This window comes from Mastigoproctus giganteus, chromosome 3, assembly GCF_048544385.1.
Source record: "Mastigoproctus giganteus isolate SK-2022 chromosome 3, ASM4854438v1, whole genome shotgun sequence".
Taxonomy (NCBI): Eukaryota; Metazoa; Arthropoda; class Arachnida; order Uropygi; family Thelyphonidae; genus Mastigoproctus; species Mastigoproctus giganteus.
The window spans coordinates 201,877,580-201,900,222 of record NC_143577.1 but is presented as its reverse complement, the minus strand read 5'-3'; the positions used below and the strand labels follow the sequence as shown (position 1 = coordinate 201,900,222).

General features: G+C 35.3%; 1 protein-coding gene across 1 annotated transcript in view; it reads right to left on the bottom strand.

Moving 5' to 3' along the window:
* LOC150088576 (glycogen phosphorylase-like) overlaps positions 1-22,643 on the bottom strand; it is a 206,463-nt gene that overhangs the window by 75,678 nt on the left and 108,142 nt on the right. Inside the window, exons 5-7 of the mRNA XM_090369579.1 lie at positions 15,384-15,495; positions 3,853-3,935; positions 1,265-1,408 (exon numbers count right to left, since the gene is read on the bottom strand). Coding sequence (XP_090225705.1) covers positions 1,265-1,408; positions 3,853-3,935; positions 15,384-15,495 — 339 coding nt within the window. The remainder of the gene's footprint in view (positions 1-1,264; positions 1,409-3,852; positions 3,936-15,383; positions 15,496-22,643) is intronic.

Sequence of the window (22,643 nt, the reverse complement as noted above, 5' to 3'; positions counted from 1 at the left end):
CAAGGCAGAACTTGACAAACATTTGGAGCGAGTGGATGGGTGAAATAAGGGTGTTTTTTTTTTTTTTTTTTTTCTGTTTTATGCTATGTAAGTTTGCTTTCTTGCATCATGTGCCTTTGCAAATGCTAATGCTAATCTGAACTAGCACCTACAATTCCATTTCCCTCCAAACCAGTCAGTGTATTAATAGCTCAATTAAAAACTCAAATTCTTTATTTTCTTTCCTCTACTTCAGGTCTCTAGAGCAATTTTACTCAGTATATTTCATGAAAAATATGGTAATAACCAAATGGTAATTTCATAAAAAATATGGTAATATCAAATTAACCTACAGCAATTTAAATTTAATGTTCGCAAATTTCTTCAGATTTCTCAACACTCAACCTGGTAGTACAGTTAAGTTAAATTAGTATTAATAGTGGAAAAGATGCAAAAAAGCATCATTTGCCACTTTATATAACAGTTATATAGAATTAATATACCAAAGGGAAAAAAACCTACCTGCCTTTTCTACACATTCCCTGTAACAATTGTCTAATCTTTCCTTAAATTTAAACTATTCAATTCCACAACAGAGACGTTTGTTTCAGAAACCAATTACTCTAACCTTTATCTATTATAAGTAGAGTAATTAAGACTGTTTAAATGTGGAGGCACCTAATGCCATGAGTATATCATGTTTATAAATAGTGCTTATTCTAGACTGGTACAGACTTGAGAGAGTATTCCCTAATTCAATACTGGAGTACTAGAGATTTCCACAATCTTTCATGTTTGGGATCTTTATAAATAAATATTTTAACACACAAATGCACATACATAAAAATAAATAAAATGTCCCCACAAGTTTCTCGACACTAACCACAGTAATACAATTACGTTACATTAGTAGTGACTAACTAGCCCACCAATATTATTGGGGGAATAAATATAAAAATAAATCAAACTTATGGTGGTATGGCTGTTTGAATTTAAAAATATGGTTACAGCTAAATATAAAAATAATAAAAAATAAATAAGAATGTGCAGTATTTATTCACACTAGGCGCATGTATCTTATTTATTTTTTTATTATTATTTCTAGCCATTTAAAACTCAAAAGCAATTATTTAAAATTCAGCCATAACTCCACAACCAATTACAATCAGATAAGTTCATATATCAATGTTTTTTTTTTTTTTCTTATTTTTGACCCTAAAATACATTCCAGAATTTTTTGTACATACTTTTGAAACACGTGTGTAAGAGTGAGTAAGATCTTTACCTTGTCTGGAAAACTATCAAATGAGGTCCGCACAGCATCTCGAACTCCAAACTTAGAAGATTTGAAGCGCCTGGTAACATCCTGTAATGTTGCTGCTACCATGAAATATTCCTGCTTCAGTCTTAATTCTTTTCCTTCAAAGAACTAAAATAACAAATTATACATTTCTTGCACCTGAAAATTTTACAACAGTTCCTTACTATATTTAAACCATAAAATTAACTAAATTCCTTCCATCTAATTGTAATTATGAAATATGTATTTAGTCATACATGTGCAGGCAAAAGGAATAAAGTGGGTTACTACCAGTGTCAGTAGGTTTTAAGCAAGCACCAACTGTTTCCTTCTTATCCAAAGTTCATCCTCACCCTCCCATCCCCAACACAGGAAAACCTTGAGTCTTCTACAAGATTTGTTGTTATATAGTTTTAGGTGCATCAGCAACTTAGAACATATTGCACCTCTTCTAAGGCGCCTCCGTAGCCAGGTGGGAAGGAGCAGCAGTGCGTAGCACACGCTTCTTGATTAGACCGGGGTTCGAGCCCGTCACCACCAAATACGGAGGATGCGGAAAGGTCAGGGAATGACCACCGCGTATCCCGCAGCAATATGGCCTTAGTTGCTAATGCTCCAAATAACTAACTAGCTAGCACCTCTTCTATAGGAAACTTGATATTCAGTAGCATCTTCCCTGACATTGGTTATTTTGGAATACAGGCTGGCCTCGATTAACGCGATTAATTCGTCCCACGAGTGCATCGTGCAAAACGGAAACGCATTAATCGAATATAATAACCAATAGGAAAAATTATAATTGGTCCTTGACCTTCTGGAATGTCCATAAAGAATTTTAAAAATACCTTTTAAATAACTTTTTAACTGTATACAATGTAAAAGATAATGAAAATAATTATGGAATTAAATGTTTATTGCATAAAACAGCGGTTCCCAAACTGTGAGCCATGGAATATTTTAAATTTTCGAGGGAAAAAGAGCGATATTCGACATCTGTCGGACACCACACAAACCACTAGCTCGAGGTAGTTCACAGTTTCAGCATTTCTTTAAGTTGTTTAGACCTCACTACTAAACGGAACTGTTAGGTATTTCTTTTGGTCTGGGTGCGCCTTGAAAAAATTACTGAGACACTAAGGGCACTGTGAACCAAGAAAGTTTGGGAACCTCTGACATAAAATATACAATGAAGAATGACTGTTGCGGAAATATTTGAACAGTGTTGACTTTCTCTTTTCATCAATCAATTTCCGATAGCCGACAACAATCTTCTCTGGGCCCTGGCGAAATAAATACCGCAGAGAACCTCAAACCTTTTGTTTGAGGTTCTATGCGATACGAAAGATTTCATCTAATTCTTTTACTGTTATCTCCTTCGCAGTAACATTTTCATCTGGCTCATTTAAAAATTTGAATTTTTATGCAAGTGTGCACTGACTTTATTAGCAGGAGACAAACAAGTATCATGTCTTCTTCTGATGGTTGATGGAACACACCGAGGCAGGCAGCAGGCAAACATTTGTTTATTGACCGTACAACTCGCGGTAAGCTTAACGCGCAATTCAAATCTTTTTTTTAACAAAAAAAAAAAAAAAAAAGATAGTTAATTGGAAATTTACATTGTGTAAAGTGAAAAGTGGTATAATTTTTCAAATAGCGTTAACTGAAAATCACATTAATCGAACTCGCGTTATGCGAGGCCTGGCTGTATTCAGATCCATTTCTGTTCTAGGTTATTTTATAATTTTTTTTGGTATATTTTATCCACTTAAATTAATTTTATATTTTTTTCATAAATTTTCTGATTAATTTTTCATTAGAGTGCTGTGTGGGGGGGGGGGGGTAAACTTATTAAAATTTCTGCCCAGCTTCTTTTGGTGTTCTGCCTTCACTGGATAAGTAAGCACTTTGTGTTTGTACAACATATCGTCACAGCAGCAGGTTTAGAATTTACTGATGGTTTTCACATGCCATTGATGTGTGGTTTCGGATGAGATGGGGCCCCCCCTAAAAAACAAGTCTTTTTTTTTTTTAATCATATTTTAATTGTATTCAGTTATTTATATCTTTTGGTATTTTGGTAAACAAATGCAAAAAACTAAAATGCACGTATTGCAAAGGAGATGAAATCATCTCAGCAAGCTATGTGTATGAACTTTCATATGATTAAAAAAAAAAAAAAAAAAAATCATTTCTTTCTATTTCAATTCAGAGCAGTTTCATGTGAATAGATATCATATTCTACAATTTCATTATCATGATTACAGTTCTAGCTGTTCCATGATTTTTTCCAAGAAAGACCAAGAAAAACCAAGAGTGATCCATCCCAGGATCTTTTGTCTTTTTGAAGCAGAGGCCAAACTTGCATGTTGAGAATGGACCACTAAACCACCAGGTTCACCTTTTCCAAATTTCCATGAATCACAGTGCACAGCAAACATGTGAATGTAGGCAGATTGTGAACTGCCTATGTTGCCTACATGTGAATGTAGGCAACATAGGCAGAATTTAAAGTAAAATGTAACAGGATTTTTAAAAATAAAATATAGTTATAAAAAATAGATATTACTAACATTGTCATTTGGATATAACACCCTGGATATATTTTCTGCTAAGTTTCTGTCAAGAACAGCTTGAATGTAGTCACCATCATTAACTGAAACAAACAAAAAGTTTCATAAATTTAAATTATTAGAAGTAACATAAATACTCTGATGTAAAGTACTCAGATAATGATATCATTATTACCATCAATGAAAAATGATTATATTCATATTTCAAGGAAAGAGCCACAAAATATAACTAAAAAAGACAAAATAAATAAATAAATTAGCCTTAACACTAGTCTAAATTTATGACTTCATTAAATCAACTGAAAAAAAAAAAAAAGAAAGGAAATGGTTCTTAGATTACACTACAATAAACATTCATTAATGCCCAAATGTGCTTCTGCACCATCCTCTACAATATTTGTAAAGGGCAGAGGGGTCTAAATGAGACTGAAAAAAGGTGTCACTTACAATCAATATGCTACATGAAAATGTGCTCAACACAGACAGATTGTGACTAAATATATAAGGAAAGGTTTAATATATGAGATTTTGGTGCTAACCCCAGGGTCTCAACATCTGGTGAGTATGGGCTTGGCAAACCCAGGGTCCTGAGCTGGATATCATCATCATTCTTCTCTTTCTTGGTGATTCCCTTCTACTTCTGACTCTCTCTCTCTCTCTCTCTCTCTCTCTCTCTCTTGCAATTTTTTTTTTTTTTTTTGCTGGTGCAGCATAAGCCTCAGGCTTCCCTTGCACCATACGGCTAATAATAATAATAATAATAATAATAATAATTCTCAATATGCCTCTATCCAGAAAAGTAATATACTAGTAGAAGGCACAATCAGCCATGTCAGACTGCATACTGTATCATCACAAGTCATGTCACATTTTCTCTTATTGTTCAAATACTTTTGGTATTTGAACAATAAGAGAAGTTGTGCCCCCCATATCCGCTGGTTCAATTACCCGCAGTTAACCACAGAAAAAAAACGAAAAAAAACTTACCACGCACTACTTGCGTGTCCAACACTATCCTTCCCTCTTGTTTTTTTTACAATGTCACATATAGTTTGATCAAGAATATTATAATGGTTCTTTAGAGATTTAACGGATGCATGGTTTTCAAACTTTTGAATAATTTCAAGTTTTTTTTTTTATTTTGAAAGCACAACTCTTGCATTTGCCCATCATTTTTGCGATTTATAAACAAAAGAAAAAAGAAAAAAAATTAGTTTGAGCAGTAGGCGTGAAGACAGCGGGGGGGGGGGGGGGTTGCAAGATAATAGGTACACTAATCTCCCAATTGACGACTTATAACGGCAATTCTTGTCGCTTATTTACGACTTGCAAAATATCTGTTTATACCTATTCTAGTCATTACTTGAATTTTATGATTTCTGGTTAATTTTATTTATTTTTTTTTTTAATTTGGAGTTTTGAAGTGTCCCCGTTAATTCAATCCCAGTAAATTGAGTCTGCTATACTTTATTATTACCGTACTTAATGTTGGTAATGTCTTACTGTGTGTTTAATTTATCAATTAAACTTTATTATACGTATGTACGTACGTACAAGAAAATCATGTTATATATGGGGTCAGCAGGTGTTCGCTTATATCCGCGGTTTCAGCCATCCAAGGTAGGTCTTGGAATGTATCCCCTGCAGATACAGGGGTCTTACTGAAATTACACAAAGTTAGGAGAATCATCTTGTCCTTTCAAGTTTTTGTGACCAGCAGAATTTGAAGTATCTAGTTAATTGTAATAATAGGCGTATTGCCCACAACAGAATAAACTTTGCCCTCACAAGTGTTACCCTGGTATTAGTAGTAGTGGCATGTGATGCAAGAAAGCAAGTGTATAAGCTTATGCAGCATCAGCCAAAAAAAAAAAAAAAAAACCCAACAATAATAAAATAAAAAAAAATTTACACAACAATTCCCTCTAAATGTTTGTCTAGTTCCTCCTTAAATTTATTTAACCTATCAACTTCCACAACAACAGATGGAAGTTTGTTCCAGCAATTAACCACACGCTGGCTAAAGGCAAATTTCCGCACATCTATTCTACATCTGTCTTTGCTCAATTTGAATTTATGCCCCCTTCGGTTCGTAATCTGAACAAGTGGAAGAATCCCATCAGAATTCAGTGTGCTCAACCCATTCAAGGCCTTATACACCTCAATAAGATCACCTCGCAGGTGTCTAGTCTCCAACCGCTACAATTTGCAGAACTTAAGCCTCTCTTCATTACAGGATCCCTTCATTTCCCTCACCAATCTTGTTGCCCTTCTCTGTACATGCTCAAGCAAATCTACATCCTTCCTAAAATGAGGCCTCCAGACCTGTATGCAGTACTCAAGGCGTGGCCTGACCATTGCCTTATACAGAGGGACAATCGCCTCCTTTTTTCCCTGCTAGCAAAATTCCTGTATATCATTGACCAAACCCCATGACCTGCCCTAGCAGCCTGTCTGTATTGCTCAGAAAACTTCATATCTGACTACACAATTACTCCCACCTCTTTTCATTTTCTACCACCTTAAGTGTAGTACCGCACAGTTGGTATGTTTCTCTGGGGTTACTTCTACCCATATGCAGTACTTTGCATTTGTCAATACAATAGTGTATTACACTATTTCCAAACAAATAGCATTGCTAAAAAGTCAATAAGCCATGTGTTTAAAAGATGAGATAATCCTATAATAAGAGACAAATTAACCTTATGATGATGCCTTTTGTTTGATAGTTCTGCATACTATGACAATTCACTGAAAGCAAAGTTGGTTCATCTGTCAGCAATACGCCCATTAACTATGCAGTTTCAATCATGCTGAAAAATCTTTCAAAACACTCGGAAGAACAAGGCAGTCCTCCAAAAAAAATATAATAATAATAATAAAATAAAATTGTTTTTCATATAAAAAGTTTCTCCACACTGAAAAACAAAATCTCTATTTCAGAAATAACTGCAACTTCACTGATAATGTCTGGCACGCTAAGCAATTTCAGTTTTGTGAAAGGGAAAATTTCCAATGAAGGCAATCTAGTAAACATTGCAAAAAAAAAGACAGTATTTCATACCAGAGGCATGAAAAACTATGGTATGGTATGGTAGCCTAGCCACAAGCTCACTGTAGGTGGCAAACAGAATTAAAGACTTAATTAAAGAATAACTGAATCCTTAATTTATTCTAAAAGCTAAAAATTGTTATCTACATCAATCATTATAAAAACGTATATCTTTTATATATGAGAGATTGCTGTGCTTAGCATGCCAAAGGCCTCTATTCAAAAAAAAAAAAAAAAACAGCGGAAGGCACAGTCAGCCATGTCACGCTGCAGCGCTGCATAGTAGCATATATTATACATAATGTTACACTATATTATATATAATAATTAACATTAATTATTTTATAATTTAATGGATATTATAATTCAAAAATAGAATGAACCTCAACATACCATGCCCTGCAAACAGATATAACATGAATGTGATGACCCCCAACCAAGAAGATATATTTAAAAAAAAAAAAAAAAAAATATCAATTTATGGCAAAACACAAAAATCACAATATACACTACTACATGCAAATTCTATACTTTACTATGGAACAATCTAATTTCTCCCTGTCCTGCCTCAATCAGAGATGCAATCAAAAAAATACACCAATGAAATATTAACTGCACAAGGAAATTTTTTTACTTACAAAAGTAAACAATTTCCTCTGAGAGGCAGAGTGGAGAACTAGATACCATATTTGTCAGTTGTGATATATTCAGTTATAAATTTTTGTAAACATCATGTAATATTAAAATATTTTATATCAACATAGTTCTGGAAATGCTTGGTTTCCAAGTTTTGAAGGTCTGTCTATGACACTTAACTGTTCACATCACCTTATAGTAATTGTTCAAAATGTCCACCTTCTGCCTGAATACAGGCCTCACATCGACATCTCATGGACTCGAAGACTATGCCAAATTCCTGGCATGTTTCGTATTGTCTCACAACCTGCCACAATTCGATTGTGGAGAGTTTCCACATCAGCTACCGGAGTCGAATACACCATTGACTTTTAAATGGCCCCCACAAGAATAAATCTAGTGGGTTTAAATCAGTGAGCATGGAGGCCAGGCAGTTGGTCCACTCCTCTACTTCAGGAGTCTTAGATCTTGGTCGTCCTCTGTCAGCAGCACAAGGTGTAAAGGTCCTATGTTCAAAGGCAGCGATAGATACCTTCAAACATTTTTCTGTCTGGACATCTTTGTTCTGAGAACCTTTCGTGGTACAAATGACGAGTACAGGGTCAGAATAGAAAACCACCAGATTCTGTCAGTACCTTGTGATGAAAGAAATCACCTGTGGGAGATAAGCCATTCCAGTTAATAACTCAGGAACCAAGCATTTCCGGAACTATGTTGATATAAAATATTTTTATTGTCTACATATGAGGAACTCATTCCTGAAGTTGTGCTGTGTATTTTTGAGACACCTTGTGTATATACACACAGTATATATATACACAAAGGGTACTAGGAAAGTTTTGCAATATGACGCAACAATGAATCACAGGAAGCTGCTTGTTGCTGCATGTTGAGACATGTTCATACGTGCATAGTAGCTGTCGCGCCAAGTCGATGGGCTCAGTTATTCATTAGTAGTGAGAGTGTAAAGTGCTTGCCATGGCATCGTGGTCACGAAATGAGATAAGGACAGTTTTGCGGTATAATTTCGTGCGTGGTTTAACCATAGACCAGTGCTTAGAAGAAATGACTCTTGCACTAGATGATGATTGTCCACATCGTACAACGATATTCAGGTGGTACAGAGAATTCCAAAGGCGAAATTTCACTCTGGAGGATTCTGAGAGGCCAGGAAGGCCACGAACGTCAGTTACAGAGGAAAATGTTACTGCTGTGAGGAAAATGCTTCACGAAAACAGGCGAGTGACCTACCAACAGATAGAGGATACTTTGGGCCTAAATGCACCAGCAATTCGTTCGATTCTGCAAGATCATTTGCACGTGAAGAAACTTTGTTCTCTCTGGGTGCCGCATCAACTGACTGAAGAGCAGATGACACGACGTGTGACTTGGTGCCGGGAGATGTTAAAAAAGTTTGATAAGGGACAATCTCGGTATGTGAACAACATCGTGACAGGTGACGAGACTTGGCTGTACTATTACGATCTGCCGACCAAGGCTCAAAACAAAGTTTGGGTCTTTGATGATGACGACACACCCGTAATTGTCAGAAAATCCCGATCTGTAAAGAAGAAAATGATAGCTGTATTTTTCCAATCGAGTGGAATTGTGGAACGTGTCATTTTGGACACGCAGAAGACAGTCACAGCTAAGTAGTATACTGAACAATGCCTGCCTAAAGTCATTGGATCTATGAAGAACCTGCGGCCAAAGTCAAGAATGGACACCTGGTACCTCCATCACGATAATACTGCAGCTCACCGCGCCAAAGCCTACACCGAATATTTGACCACGACAGGACTGAAACTTCTCGAGCACCCTCCCTACAGTCCAGACCTTGCTCCCTGCAACTTTGCACTGTTCTCGCATGTGAAAATGAAGCTAAAAGGGAGGCGGTTTTCCAGTGATGAGGACCTTCTACGGGCTTGGGACAACGAGTGTGCTTTACTCCCTAGTGAAACTTGGCAGAAATGGTTTAAAGATTGGTTTCGGAGGATGGAGAGGTGTATTGAATGTAGAGGAAATTACTTTGAAAAAATAAAATAAACAAAGCTGTATTGCAAAACTTTCCTCGTACCCTTTGTATATATATATTTATATTAGCTCAAAGTTGTGATTGATTTTTGTTTTGCAAGTGATGATGAAAATTTTTATTGTTTTGAGCGGAAAGCATTACCAGTAATTAACACCTAACTCACTGGCTAGCAATAGTTGTTCTAGCAGTTGTTGGTTCGCCTATAGTTCCATGTTAACAATTAACATAAAATCAAGTTAACAAATATATAAATATAAAAATGTAAAGTTTGGAAAGATTTAAAGTAAGAGGAGAGAGGAAATTATTAAAGATTGAGTCAAGAAATATTAGGAATATAGCTAGGAAGAATTAGGAAGATAACATTCTTCACATGGCCATCTCTCTGTTACTTCCTCAGGGGTTTTGAGCAGACAGATAGCCATACTAAAAGAACGTCTCATACATACCCGTTTCTGTGGTCTCAATAACAGTTTTGCTTAATAAGTACTCATGTAAAGTTATGGATGTCCTAAAGTAATAAGGCAAATAAAATTTAATTGTTAATTTATTTTTAATTTAGTTTTAAATTTTTGGTGCTGGGATTGAGGCCCAATGCCCGATCGGTATGCATCAGAGTAAATATAAAAAGTATATAGGTATTTACCTGCGATCCCTATAGCTGGCACTTGGTATGAAAAAGCACATGCAATCTGTGTGGGAGCCACTTTATAGGAAGCCAGGGTGCCATCTGGTCTGATTTGTTGGTTAATCTGTCATTAATAATTACATATGTTTAAGGGATGGGTTAATTTGTTTGTTAGTGATTATGCGACCTGTATTAAATTTGTAATCGATGGTTAGGGATTACAGTGAATACCTATATAGATGTTTGGGTTAATACATTTTAAGATTACATTTTTTTTTTTTTTTTTTAAATCAAATTGGTAATGTTGTCCACTGGACAAGCACTGGTATAATCTTTCTACAGCATAACAGCCCCCTGTATGCCCAGTGGGATAACTATATACATATTTACATACCCCCATCGGTGATTTTAACCTTGTGGTGCTTTGGACTTTATTATAATCTGAAGGAGTAGCGGGTTCTTTTGTTACCATTTATATCACTTTGCTGTCAAATTTATAATTTATAATATCCAGTGAAGTTAGTACTATAAAGGGTTGGAATTGGTATGGGGTTTAGTGTAGCCAGGGTCAGCATGAGAACTCCCTATTATAGTTATTGTTGTATTAGAGGTTGAATTTGGACATCCAGGTTGCAGCGCAGTCAGACAACAAGCCTTGTCTGAGCGCAATGAACCCGGGGGTCTAATAGGGGCCCAAACAGTTGCTCTGTGACCCTGTTAGGGTTAGTGTTGGGGTGATGTAGGGTTAAACTGGCTTGGATGGCTGCTTTAATATGGTATCTGATGAACTTAACAGGAATTTTGTTCTGGATTAAATTAGTTTTCAATTTTTGTAATGCGTCCATTATATATTCTCCTGGTTACTACAGATGTGTATTATTCCGTTAGTTTGATTTCTGATTACATTACCATGTATATGTTTTGTTAAATTGGTCTCCCAGTTTGTGAGTCTAATGGCTTAGAAGTTGAAATGGTCTCTTTTGTCAAAGTGTCCTGTGCAGACTTTATTTTCTTTGATAGTTATTTCACTGTTGAGGTATGTGGCTTGTAGGGTTGGTGGTTCGATGGTCAGGTCTGCGGAATATATTTCCAGCGCTAATCTCTCGAATTTATCACAATCGACAACTAAGACATCGTCAAAGTATCTGAAGAAAATTATCGTCTTTAATTTTGTTTTCATAGCAGTGCAAGTAAAGGTTGGCAATGGAACTTGAGCTGCTTGCCCCCATTGCCACCCCACCTACTTTGCACGTAGATGCTGTCTCCCATAAGCATGTATTTATTGATTATGCATAAATTTATTAGGTCTAGCCAGTACCGTTTATTATGTCTAGAATTTCCTGATTTTCTTCGTAGTAGTCTATTAACACTTTTTTAAAATTATTGTGTGAAATGCTGGTAAATAGATTTTCAAAATCGTAGGGGTACACTTTGCTGATATTATTATTTTTGATGTATTCTATATATTTTCTATTGTCCAAAATGAACTTGGCATTGGTGAGGTTGGTAGTTCGGCCTCCAGTTTTTTAACTGGGATTTTTAATGTAGCTGTTCCTGAATGTGGTAATGAATCTGCAGCCTACAGGGGCTTTATAGAACTTTGTGATCCAATAAACAAATGGAAATCTATTGTTATTGATTTTTAATTTAACTTTTTTATGCATGGCGATTAGTTTTTTTGTAATAGTACTATGGGTGGAGTTAGTGATTTTATGTTTTGCTGTTGTTTAGTTCCTTTTTGAGTGTCTGTGTAGAATTATTTTCAAATAATACGGAAGTTGTTATTGTCTTTGTCTGTGCTGGTTATAATGAATTTGTTTTGCAAGTCTTTGATTTTGTTATTTATTCTTTTTAGGTTATATTGCTTGAAGTTATATTGGTGTTGTATGCAATCTCTGAACCTTGCCATAACGTGATCTGAAGTGCTGTTAATCCAAATTTTAAAGGCTTGGTCTAAATGGAGGTTTGGTCTAAATTTCATTCCTTTATCCATGATTTCTTTTAATGCTGAATCCTCGACTATATTGAGGTCACCTGTGATTATGTGCTTGTGGTGTGGTTCTATGTAATCTTTTTATTTGTTTCTATGTAATCTATGGTTCTATGTATAGAACCATTACATAGAATTGGTTCTATGTAATCTTTTTATCTGTTTTCTTTGCAGTGACAAGGGGGTTCAATTTTCTTCAGGTTTGCTATGGTGTTTTTGTAGTTGCATAAGGCCATTCCGATGGGCCTTGCAAATCTATGTCTGATTTTTATATTAATTTTATCTATAGGTAGGTTTTTAGTGGTTTTATCAAAGACTTCTCTGAGGTTAACATGGTCGAAAATGCAATTTTGGTATTTTACTATGCAATATTCTTTTTTGTTTTTGGGGTGGATGAATCCGATTTTAAATCTGGTAATGTCTTCAAATATGGCATGTTTGAGATGTGTGTTTTTGAAGGAGTATTGTAGACAAATCTTATTTAGGGCTTTTAGTTTGCTGGGCTTTAGTGAAAACAGGGTGTTGTGGATGGTTTTAATGTTAATGGAATTGTTATCCCATTAGGTGAGCAGTAATTCAAAGCTGTTAAGTTTTTGTGTGCTGGTACTGTTGTAGCTGCTGTATTCTTTCTGAACTTTGTTTCTTAGAGCGTTTCCATGTATTTAGCTGGTTGGAATACTGTGTGTGTGTGTGCACTGTTTCGCCCCAGGGTAGGTGAAGTTTCTGCCATTGAACCTGTTGTTTAATCCGTATAGGTATAGAGATTTGTATTGTAATATGTAGAAGTCTTCCAATATTTCCCTTTTTTTTTGGCATTTTCTTCTATAGCTAGTATAGCTATAGATATATTGGTGAACTGGTGCTTTTGGAAGTGTTTTAGTTCTATCTCCTTGGTGTATTTATCTAAAGTTATAGTGGTTTTGCATTTGGTGGATCTTTCTCCAAATTTCTTAATTTGTGATCTGTGCAAGTTCAGTCTTATATGCAATTCTGTACTGGTTTGTCCGACGTATTGTATCCCACATTCTTTGCATGTAATAAGGTAGATGACGTTTTGTATGTGGCTAAATACTGGGAAATTTTCTGTTTTGGGGCTGTGCTTGTTGTGCATGTATGGACACATCTTACATAATTTACTAGAGCATTTCTTAAATTTTAGTTGCTTCTGCCAGAATAAACTATCTGTATATTTTCAATGTATGGAAAGAATTTATTTCTGTAGGCACCTTCTGGTTTCTTGTTAATCACTGGTGGGTGGGCGGCACCGAATGCTATTGGACCATTTACTGGAATTAACGGGTGCTTTGTGATCGTGTCTAAGCCCAGGGTGCAATTTTTACTGTGATACTTCTACAGCGTTTTGTTACTTGTCTTTTTTCTATGCATGGTGGTTATTTAGTAGTATGGAATTTAAGGCTAATGGCCATTAAGGTCATTAATACTTCCCGATAATGAGGCTGAATGAGTATACTTATATTTGCTCAGGTTTTTAATTTCATTAAATTTGCTCTGCTTTTACTGCTGTTGTCCCTGTAGCCACTAGCATAACAAGGGTATTAACAGTGTATTATATTCTTGAACACTACTTTTAAGCCTATGTTCTATTTTTATTAAATTTTCAGTTGTGACAATGCTGCGGTTATTCCAGGATGCAAATATCAACGCGGTTATTCCAGGATGCAAATATCAACGCGGTTATTCCAGGATACAAATATAAAAAGGTGAGACAATACGACAGACTGCTGTTGTTGTTATTTGGTGTTTAGGAGCATTAGCAACTAAGGCCATATTGCTCCAGGAATATGCAGTGGTCATTCCCTGACCTTTCCGCATCCTCTGTATTTGGTGGTGACAGACTGCAATCAAACAGAAAGTATAAGGGTCAGTACAGAACTACAAGCCAGGGAAACTGAAACAAGAGAAAATATCAACCTCATTTATGTTAACTGTGCACAGTAGAGTTATTTTTGGAATTGTGCACAAAATGGAAGAGATAAGTGGTTCCAGCAAGGTGGAGCCACAGCACCCACTTCCCAATTGGCAATACAATGGATTAATGAATAGTTTCTTGGCCAGTTAACTTTCAACAAATCAATGGCTTCCAAAGCCTCAAATGAAAAAGGTTTTACAGTTTCACAGAAGAAGCAAAGAACAATTAGTGATCAGAAGGATTATGTGACTGCAACTATCACCAATACTGGATGCAAAATGCTGCATGTTCTAGTTAGTAATTGTGCTGCTCATATTCATGTTCAGAATGACAGAAGACATTTTGAAAATCTGTACTGATAGAAATATACTTGACAGATACTTCTGTTATCTGTTTTGGCTTCACACTCATTACATGTTTTATTTATTTCTTATAGAATTTTGAATTCAGGTACATTTTGTATAATAAAAAATAACTAAAGTATACTTATTAGATAAAATACAAAGTTAATTTTAAAACTACCCCCACCCCCATTCATACCAACAACTGAGAGTCTAGTTTTGGGAAGAGATGGTAGTGGGCAAGGACGTTAGTTTACTCATCTTCAAATCACTATACATAATAATTACATACATAGTACTATAACCAATATCCAATAATGGGCAATCTACTGATGGCCTTTGAAAATCAACTGTTCAGTTTTTCTTATGTTACTGAGGGATGATCCCCTCATAGCTGTGTTGTTCCCAGTTTCATCTGAACTAGTAACATTCCCCAGACTTACTTATGCTGAGTGCTGATAGCTGAAATTTACCCTACTGCTATTACTACTAACTACTACAGAATCATCCACAAATGACAAGCAGGTTCACCACTTATTCCTTATCTGGATTACAAATCCCATCAGACACTGACAGAATTCTTAAAGATCTCTTTGACCAAGGCTGCAGTTAGTCAATCACAGGTAGAGGGAGTTGGGTCTCGCCTTCTCCAGCAATTTATTCCAGATTTATCTGGTACACACAGCATGCAGGTTAATATGTGAACACTCTTGCAAAGACATGAAAAGGATCGTATGAATTGTCATCCCACATAAACTGGCACATCATGCCAAATTAGTAAACATACCAACTCCTCTTGTTTATATGATATAAGCATTATATGTTTATACACAATGCACATTTCTGATCCTTATTGTTGCAGAATATATTGGCTTACACATTTTTAAATAAATATTTAAATAGAAGAATAGTACATACTTACAGAATCTTAGATTAAAACTGTTTGGAGATTTTGCTGACCATAATCGCAACGTATTAACTACATTATTTCTGAAACCAGGAACTGGGCTGTCGTATGGCAATGCAAAAACTATCTAAAAAGAATATGTGCAAATGTCAAAAACTCAGGTCATAAACAAAACTTTCTTTTTCCAACTAACCTTTATATTACATAAACAGGCTAGATACCTTAAATAGCAAGGCTGCCATACATAAAATATAATCTTTCTTCTCTCTTTCTCCTCTCTCTCTCTCTCATCATCATCATTCTTCTCTTTCTCACTCTCACACACACACACACACACACACACACACACACACACACACACACACACACACGGTAACTTGGGAATTTTTTTTTTTTTTTTGGCTGGTGCAACATAAGCCTCGGGCTTCCATGCACCATATAGCTAATAATAATAATGCCCCAACAATCCATCAATTATTAGTAAAATATTTCTTAAAAATCCATCTTCATAACAGTAAGAAATGAGTGACTTTTCTATATTTATTATTAATGTTTATTTGTGAGTACTATCAATTAGAAATCATGTCAATTAACCTACAACTACTAAACCCATTATACGTGTAACATGTTATCAAATTCTCTATATGCTGCTGAAATAACCAACAAGTTGCAACAACTGGTTATTACAACTTGTTACAGATTGTTGGATTGCTACAACTTGTCAGATCATTACAACAACTTGTAGCAATCAGATAATCTTGATTTAAAGTTGAGGGTTGTTAAGTGGTTAGACTGTATAAGCAAATTAATATGCTTAACTTCATATTTCTTTAGTTGGTCAAACAAAGTTTTAACACTGATGAAGTCAATAAACAAAATTTGTTACACATATTAGAAGATAATATGTGTAACAAAATAACAGGTTAAAATATAAACATTAATAATTTAAGCAACAGATTCTTGAAAATATACCAGAGCAACTGGTTTCAATGGTTCAGATAGCATAAAGTACACAAGTGGAGCTTCAAATAACCAGTGGCAGACACAAGAAAATTTTCTTCTAACTTTGAAAGAAACAGAAAGCAGATTAGTAAAATGCACACGCAAGTTGAAGTACTCTTAAAATGCAAATTAAACTTGTTGAGAGGCTGTATATATTTTTGTGATGTTTTACAATGCACCATCTACTACAGCTATAGTACTACCATTATATGGTTACTGACAGCTACTTTTATAAAATGGTTGAAAAACGTAGAAGTCAGGAACTGGATATATGAATAATTCTTGCATACACTGATCAAGCTGTGCAATATATTTATTATTATATAAATATAATAAATATTTATATATTTATATTATAAATATAATAAATATAAGGTTAACACTGGCTAAAAACATTACTATGAAAATATATTGAGTATAACTACAGTATATATATGTTATTATTAGTAGTAGTGGCAAATGATAAAAAAAAGCAAGCTTATGTATGCACCATTAGCTACCCAAAAATAAAAAAACACCCACACACTTTCCATTTCACCTGCCCATTCCCTCTAACAATTTATCTAGTTTTTTCTTGAATTTATTCAAACTACCCACATCTACAACACCAGATGGGAAGTTTGTTCATTCCAATGATCAACCATGCTCTGGCTGATATGGGGATGATGGAATGAATGCATTAGGAAATAAGAGCAGAAGCAGTGTGTGAGGAGGGGGGGAAGGAAAGAAGTGGCAAGACAGAATAAAAGGGAAGGTGAGGGAGAAAGATGGGAGAAGAGGAAGGAAAGTAAGTTTAGAAAGGGGAAAGGAAAAGACCATGTATCCCCTTTAAGATCTGCCATGCCATTTATTTAAAAAAAAAAAAATGTAGTTATTTACAGCACACCCTATAGAGACTAATGTAAACCATATCAGTAACACTACCCATTATCTGGAGAACCACTTAAAAGACAATATAACCTCCATTAAGACTGCTGATTTTGCTTAATAAGCAATAGCCATGGACTAATGGCAAGACTGGCATAACCTCTTACCAAGTGATGTTATCTGCCCATGGTCATCTTCCCCACCTCCAAACCACTCCCCTCTCTTCCCAATAATTTGTGAATGACCCAGAGATCACTCTTACCTCAAGAACACTTGGGAATTACTTCCTTTCTTCCTCCCTCCATCCTTCCCCCTTCTATTTTTCTTCCCTCCCCTCATGTTTATTCTGTCTGCCACTCCTTTCCTTCCCCTTTCTTATTTCCCGATGTATAAATTCGGCCATCCTCATAATGCCAAAAGCTCTTCTGTTTTAAAATTTTATTATTTTTAGCACTTTCCACCTGTACATTTTAAACATCTTATTGCAACATATTTTTAGTGAATTTTTTTTAACTGGTGTTACCTGGATTTTAATTGTACATAATACTTATACAGGTTTCAATGGTTTATAGAGAGGGCCAATCCTTTTTAGGAATGGTCCCCTAGTCTCTAAATATTGATAAAATGGAATATTTTGTGAATTTTTTCTGGTAAGAGAACACTGATTTCTCAATTTAAAAAAATTCATGGCACTTCATAGGATTACCTATGGGACCAGAAAAGTGCATTAAAAGTGGGAGGACAGCACTATAAATGGAAGTGTTATAATGAGAGTTTACTATATTTGCATAATAAATATATTACAAAGTCTGGTCAGTGTGGGCAATAATTATTCATTTACTTTTATCGACATGGTTAATTTGAGTGTACTGTGTAATTCATCACTTTTAAAACTGCCTATTATTAAACTTCAAATACTTATTATATGCTTAAATCTCTTCAAATAAGGTGATAAAGGTTGGAATTTTGAGTAAACAGAAAACATCTGTGATGTTATTTGCTACCTAGGAGGAATCTAAGCGGGTTTATTGAAAGCTAGGCAGGCATTCTAACATTATGTGTATAATTGTCATTAATTTATTGATAAATGTTGATATTTTACTAATATAAGTATCAAATAGAATTTTACAGAGTAGGTTCCATAACTGTAATGCATGATACATGATATTTTTGAAAGAAAGTTTGAAAAATTGAGAAACCTCAAGGACTGAGAAGTGCCAGATTTTAAAATTTCACAGATTTTAGATACAACTGAATCGTATTGTTGTTTAAAACAATATTTAGTTTATTGTCTAAAATCCCATTTGCTTGTGATTAAAAATTAAACTATATGAAACTGTCCCACATACCCACAGCAACTTATGGATCAGAGAATTGGGGAATAAATAAGAAAGAAAGGCAAAAAATAATGGCATTTGAAATGAGATGTCTAAGGAAAATCAATAAAACAAATTGGAGAGAACATAAAACTAACAAACAAGTAAGGAGAGATCTAAATTTCAAACGCAGAATAATAGAGCAGATCTACAAAAAACAACTTTGGTGTTTTGGACATGTGAACCAGATGAAACAACACAGGCTGCCTAATGTAGTACTGACAGGGAGAATTGGAGATAAGAGACCACCAGGAAGACCCAGAAGAGAATGGCTCCAATGCCTAAAGGAAAATAAAGGCTTTCAGAGTTATCAACAAATGATGATTCAAGAGATCGACAACAATGGAGGACGATATCTAAATAGGGACTCAACCCGTGCCAAACGGAAGTAGAATGATGATGAGTTTATTGTTTAAAATCCCATTTGCTTGTGATTAAAGTTGCCACTTTATTTGTGGTGACTTTAATCTGCCACCATAATTGTCTCATGTGAAACAGAATCTTCTTATACACCTTAGCTGTGCTAATCTAAACCTAATAATCACTTCTGATAAAGTACCAATGAGGGTGAATAACCTCTTTGACATCATCTTTACTTCAATCCCCTGCACTCTTGATTCTGTAATAGATCAAATCTCATTTGAATCACATCATATACCAGTACAAGCACTTTCTTATCTACCATCCCCAAGCTTGAAAACCAGAATGACAATAATAGCAGTCAATATCAACTATTCTCCACTTGCTTGATGCAGAAAAAAGCATCACAGCCACCTCATTTAACCTTGGGAGGTGGTAAAAACCTATCACTTATATCACTGTTAATAGCTGCCCTTAAAATAATCAAGATTACTCTGCATAACGAATTCTGGTCAAATTTGTGGCTTAGAATAACATTCCTACTCAAGGAATGGCTCCTCTGAGCATGAAAGCCGTCATAAAAACATAAATGATCACCTGGCCTATTCAATAACATGGGCCCATTTCAACCCCACACCCAAATTTCTGACTATCAAAGCATATGTTATAGAACCTCTTGTAAGGTTCTATGACATAAAAGCCCCACACAAACAATCTGTATCTGCAATACGGCCTCTGAGGTTGGGATTATTCATACCACCAATTTTAAACACACACACCAACCGTTTATGACCGATTGAATAATAAAATAAAATAAAATGATAGAAAAAACTGTAAAATAATATTTACAAAAAACTAAACTATAACAAAAATAAAATAAGTAAATAAGTTAAAATGCCTTAAAATATAAATATAAAAGCGATAAAAAGACGATAAAAAACACTATTAGAGCTTTCGGAGGTGTCTGCCTCCTTCCTCAGTACTAGTGAGACTTAAGTGACATATCCTTAAATACCAGGTTCACAGCACACGTGGATGACCAGGCGCATACTCAGCATTCCTTTCACTTGTACCAGAACCGGAAGTGGTCTGGAGACGTGGAAAATTAAAACGTTTTTAATTTATGACCGGGCGCATAGATTCTGGGACCGCAAGTGGCTGGAAAGTCTGTGGATTGGATCCTCTGGTAACAATAGTATGAACAGAGACAGGGGAGTTAGGCTTCACTCCCTTTTTGAGGCAGTGGTTTTGGCAAGAGATAAACGTTTTAATTTTCCACGTCTCCAGACCACTTCCGGTTCTGGTACAAGTGAAAGGAATGCTGAGTATGCGCCTGGTCATCCACGTGTGCTGTGAACCTGGTATTTAAGGATGTGTCGCTTAAGTCTCACTATTACTGAGGAAGGAGGCCGACATTTCCGAAAGCTCTAATAGTGTTTTTTATCGTCTTTTTATCGCTTTTATATTTATATTTTAATGCATTTTAACTTATTTACTTATTTTATTTTTGTTATAGTTTAGTTTTTGGTAAATAATTAAAAGTTTTTTGTAAATATTATTTTACAGTTTTTTCTATCATTTTATTTTATTTTATTTCATTATTCAATCAGTCATAAACGGTTGGTGTGTGTGTTTAAAATTGGTGGTACAAACAATCTGGTCTTCCCTCAAGTACTTGATTCAGGACTATGGCTTAATTTATCACAATATGTCAGAAACCCCTTGCACAAACCACTGAGCTGATCCTATCAAATGAGATGACCCAGTATGAAGTGTTAAATGTCATTTCAACCATAAAACAGCAGCTGATTATGGCCATAAATTAATTACTAGCCTCCCTGACCACAGGTGGAGTATCCAAATTTATGCTTAACTGTTTAAGTCGTACATTATCCAGCCACTTGAATCTGCTTCTCCCAAATCATCTTCTCAATATTTGAACAAAAACAAGAACTCAGCTGTCACTTATCTCAACAATGAGATAAGTGACAGCTGGGTCACTTTATTGAGATAAATAACAGCTGTCATTTATCTCAACAAACCAACTTATCATCCTTCCTAAATGTCACCAGCAGATCAGAGAAGACATTCTTTGCTTCCTGTCATCACTTCTGATAAACAGAACAGGGACACTGCAATGAATCAGATCCAAATGTGTCCCATCACTACAGCAGTCCCACAATCACTGCCAAAAGGGGGAGGATTCCCCTCAAAAGGTCCTTCCCAGCATTGTTTTCAGTTGTGACTTTTGCTAAGCTATGCAAATGATATTAAAATACTTACCACTATTAATCCACTTGAAGACCTAAACCTTATAAAAATGAAAATTAATAATATGTTCACCACAGCTGCAACTAACCTCTGCCAGTTCAGGTTAAAAATCAACCCTGCCAAGTTTGAATTCGTAATCTATCGCCACTCTACAGAAACACACCTCATTCTCTCTCTCAACTCACAGGAATATTAAGGTTGAGTTCAACACCAAATTCGTTTTTAAAGTCAATTTAGGCATGCTATTCTTGTATGTCTCAATACTCTGATGGACAGCAAAACAAAACCACCTACATATTGCTAATAAAATGATATTTGCAAAGTATATCAGAAAAACCAACCTTTCCCAAATTAGTCTGTGTGACTGAAATTTGAACTTCAGGCTTCACAGGCTGCACTGATAACAATTAAACCACTGTATGCTGCAGAATTCTGGCTCCTGGAGAGAACAAAGAAAAATATAAACTTCTTGTTCACATCTGCATTGAGCTTACCAACTCACCGAGGATTCAATGAATCCCAATCATAACTGATACCTAATAGTTCCTAGTGACAGTGAAGATAACTGATATAATCTCAATGCCCTCATTCTGGGAGATATGTAGCTGGAGAATTTCCTCCCACTGCCTAAAGAGCTAGTCCCAAGCTCTACTACTGCTTAGCATGGATCTATCCTTAAGACAGGTTCACACCTCATCAAATGAGAGAATAATGTGTCCCATCACTGCAACACTCCCACAATCACAGCCAAAAAGGGATTCCTCTCCAAGGTCCTTGCCAGCCTTTTGTTTTCAGTTGTGAAATGCTCAATCAGACCCAGAATCTTGATGCCAATCTAAAGGGAATCACTGTTTAATCAGAGAAAAAGAATCTGAGACAAGTTTAATCCCCAGAAATAAACTAATGAGGGATTCAGACCACCAGATGGATCAAATATACCCCTTTTCAATTATGTGCTCTCCCATTAACAAAGCAAACACAAGCCACCGAAAATGACAAACTGCTATTGTTTCTATCTCAAGACTACACCTTGGACACAAATGTAATGTGACTTTCAGAGTGACCTAAATTTAAAACTCAGATAGGTAACCTGATTGTGTCCCTTCAAGACTACTTGTTCTCTCAAGCTGAGTTCTCTATCCTGACATAATACCCAGCTCAATTTGACCTCAACTCTATTAGGTTTATTATTTTTTTTAAGATACTCATGGGGAGAATTCTCATTTTTTAATCTAATATTAAGGTTTGTAACACCTCTAGGGAAAAAGAGATATATGATAGATATGTATAATAGATAAAAAAAAAAAAAAGAGGGGGTAAAACAAATAGGATGTATAAAGACAGGTGGGCAAAAATATTAAAGAACTAAAGATTCATCGACAAATGAAGCACAGGAAGA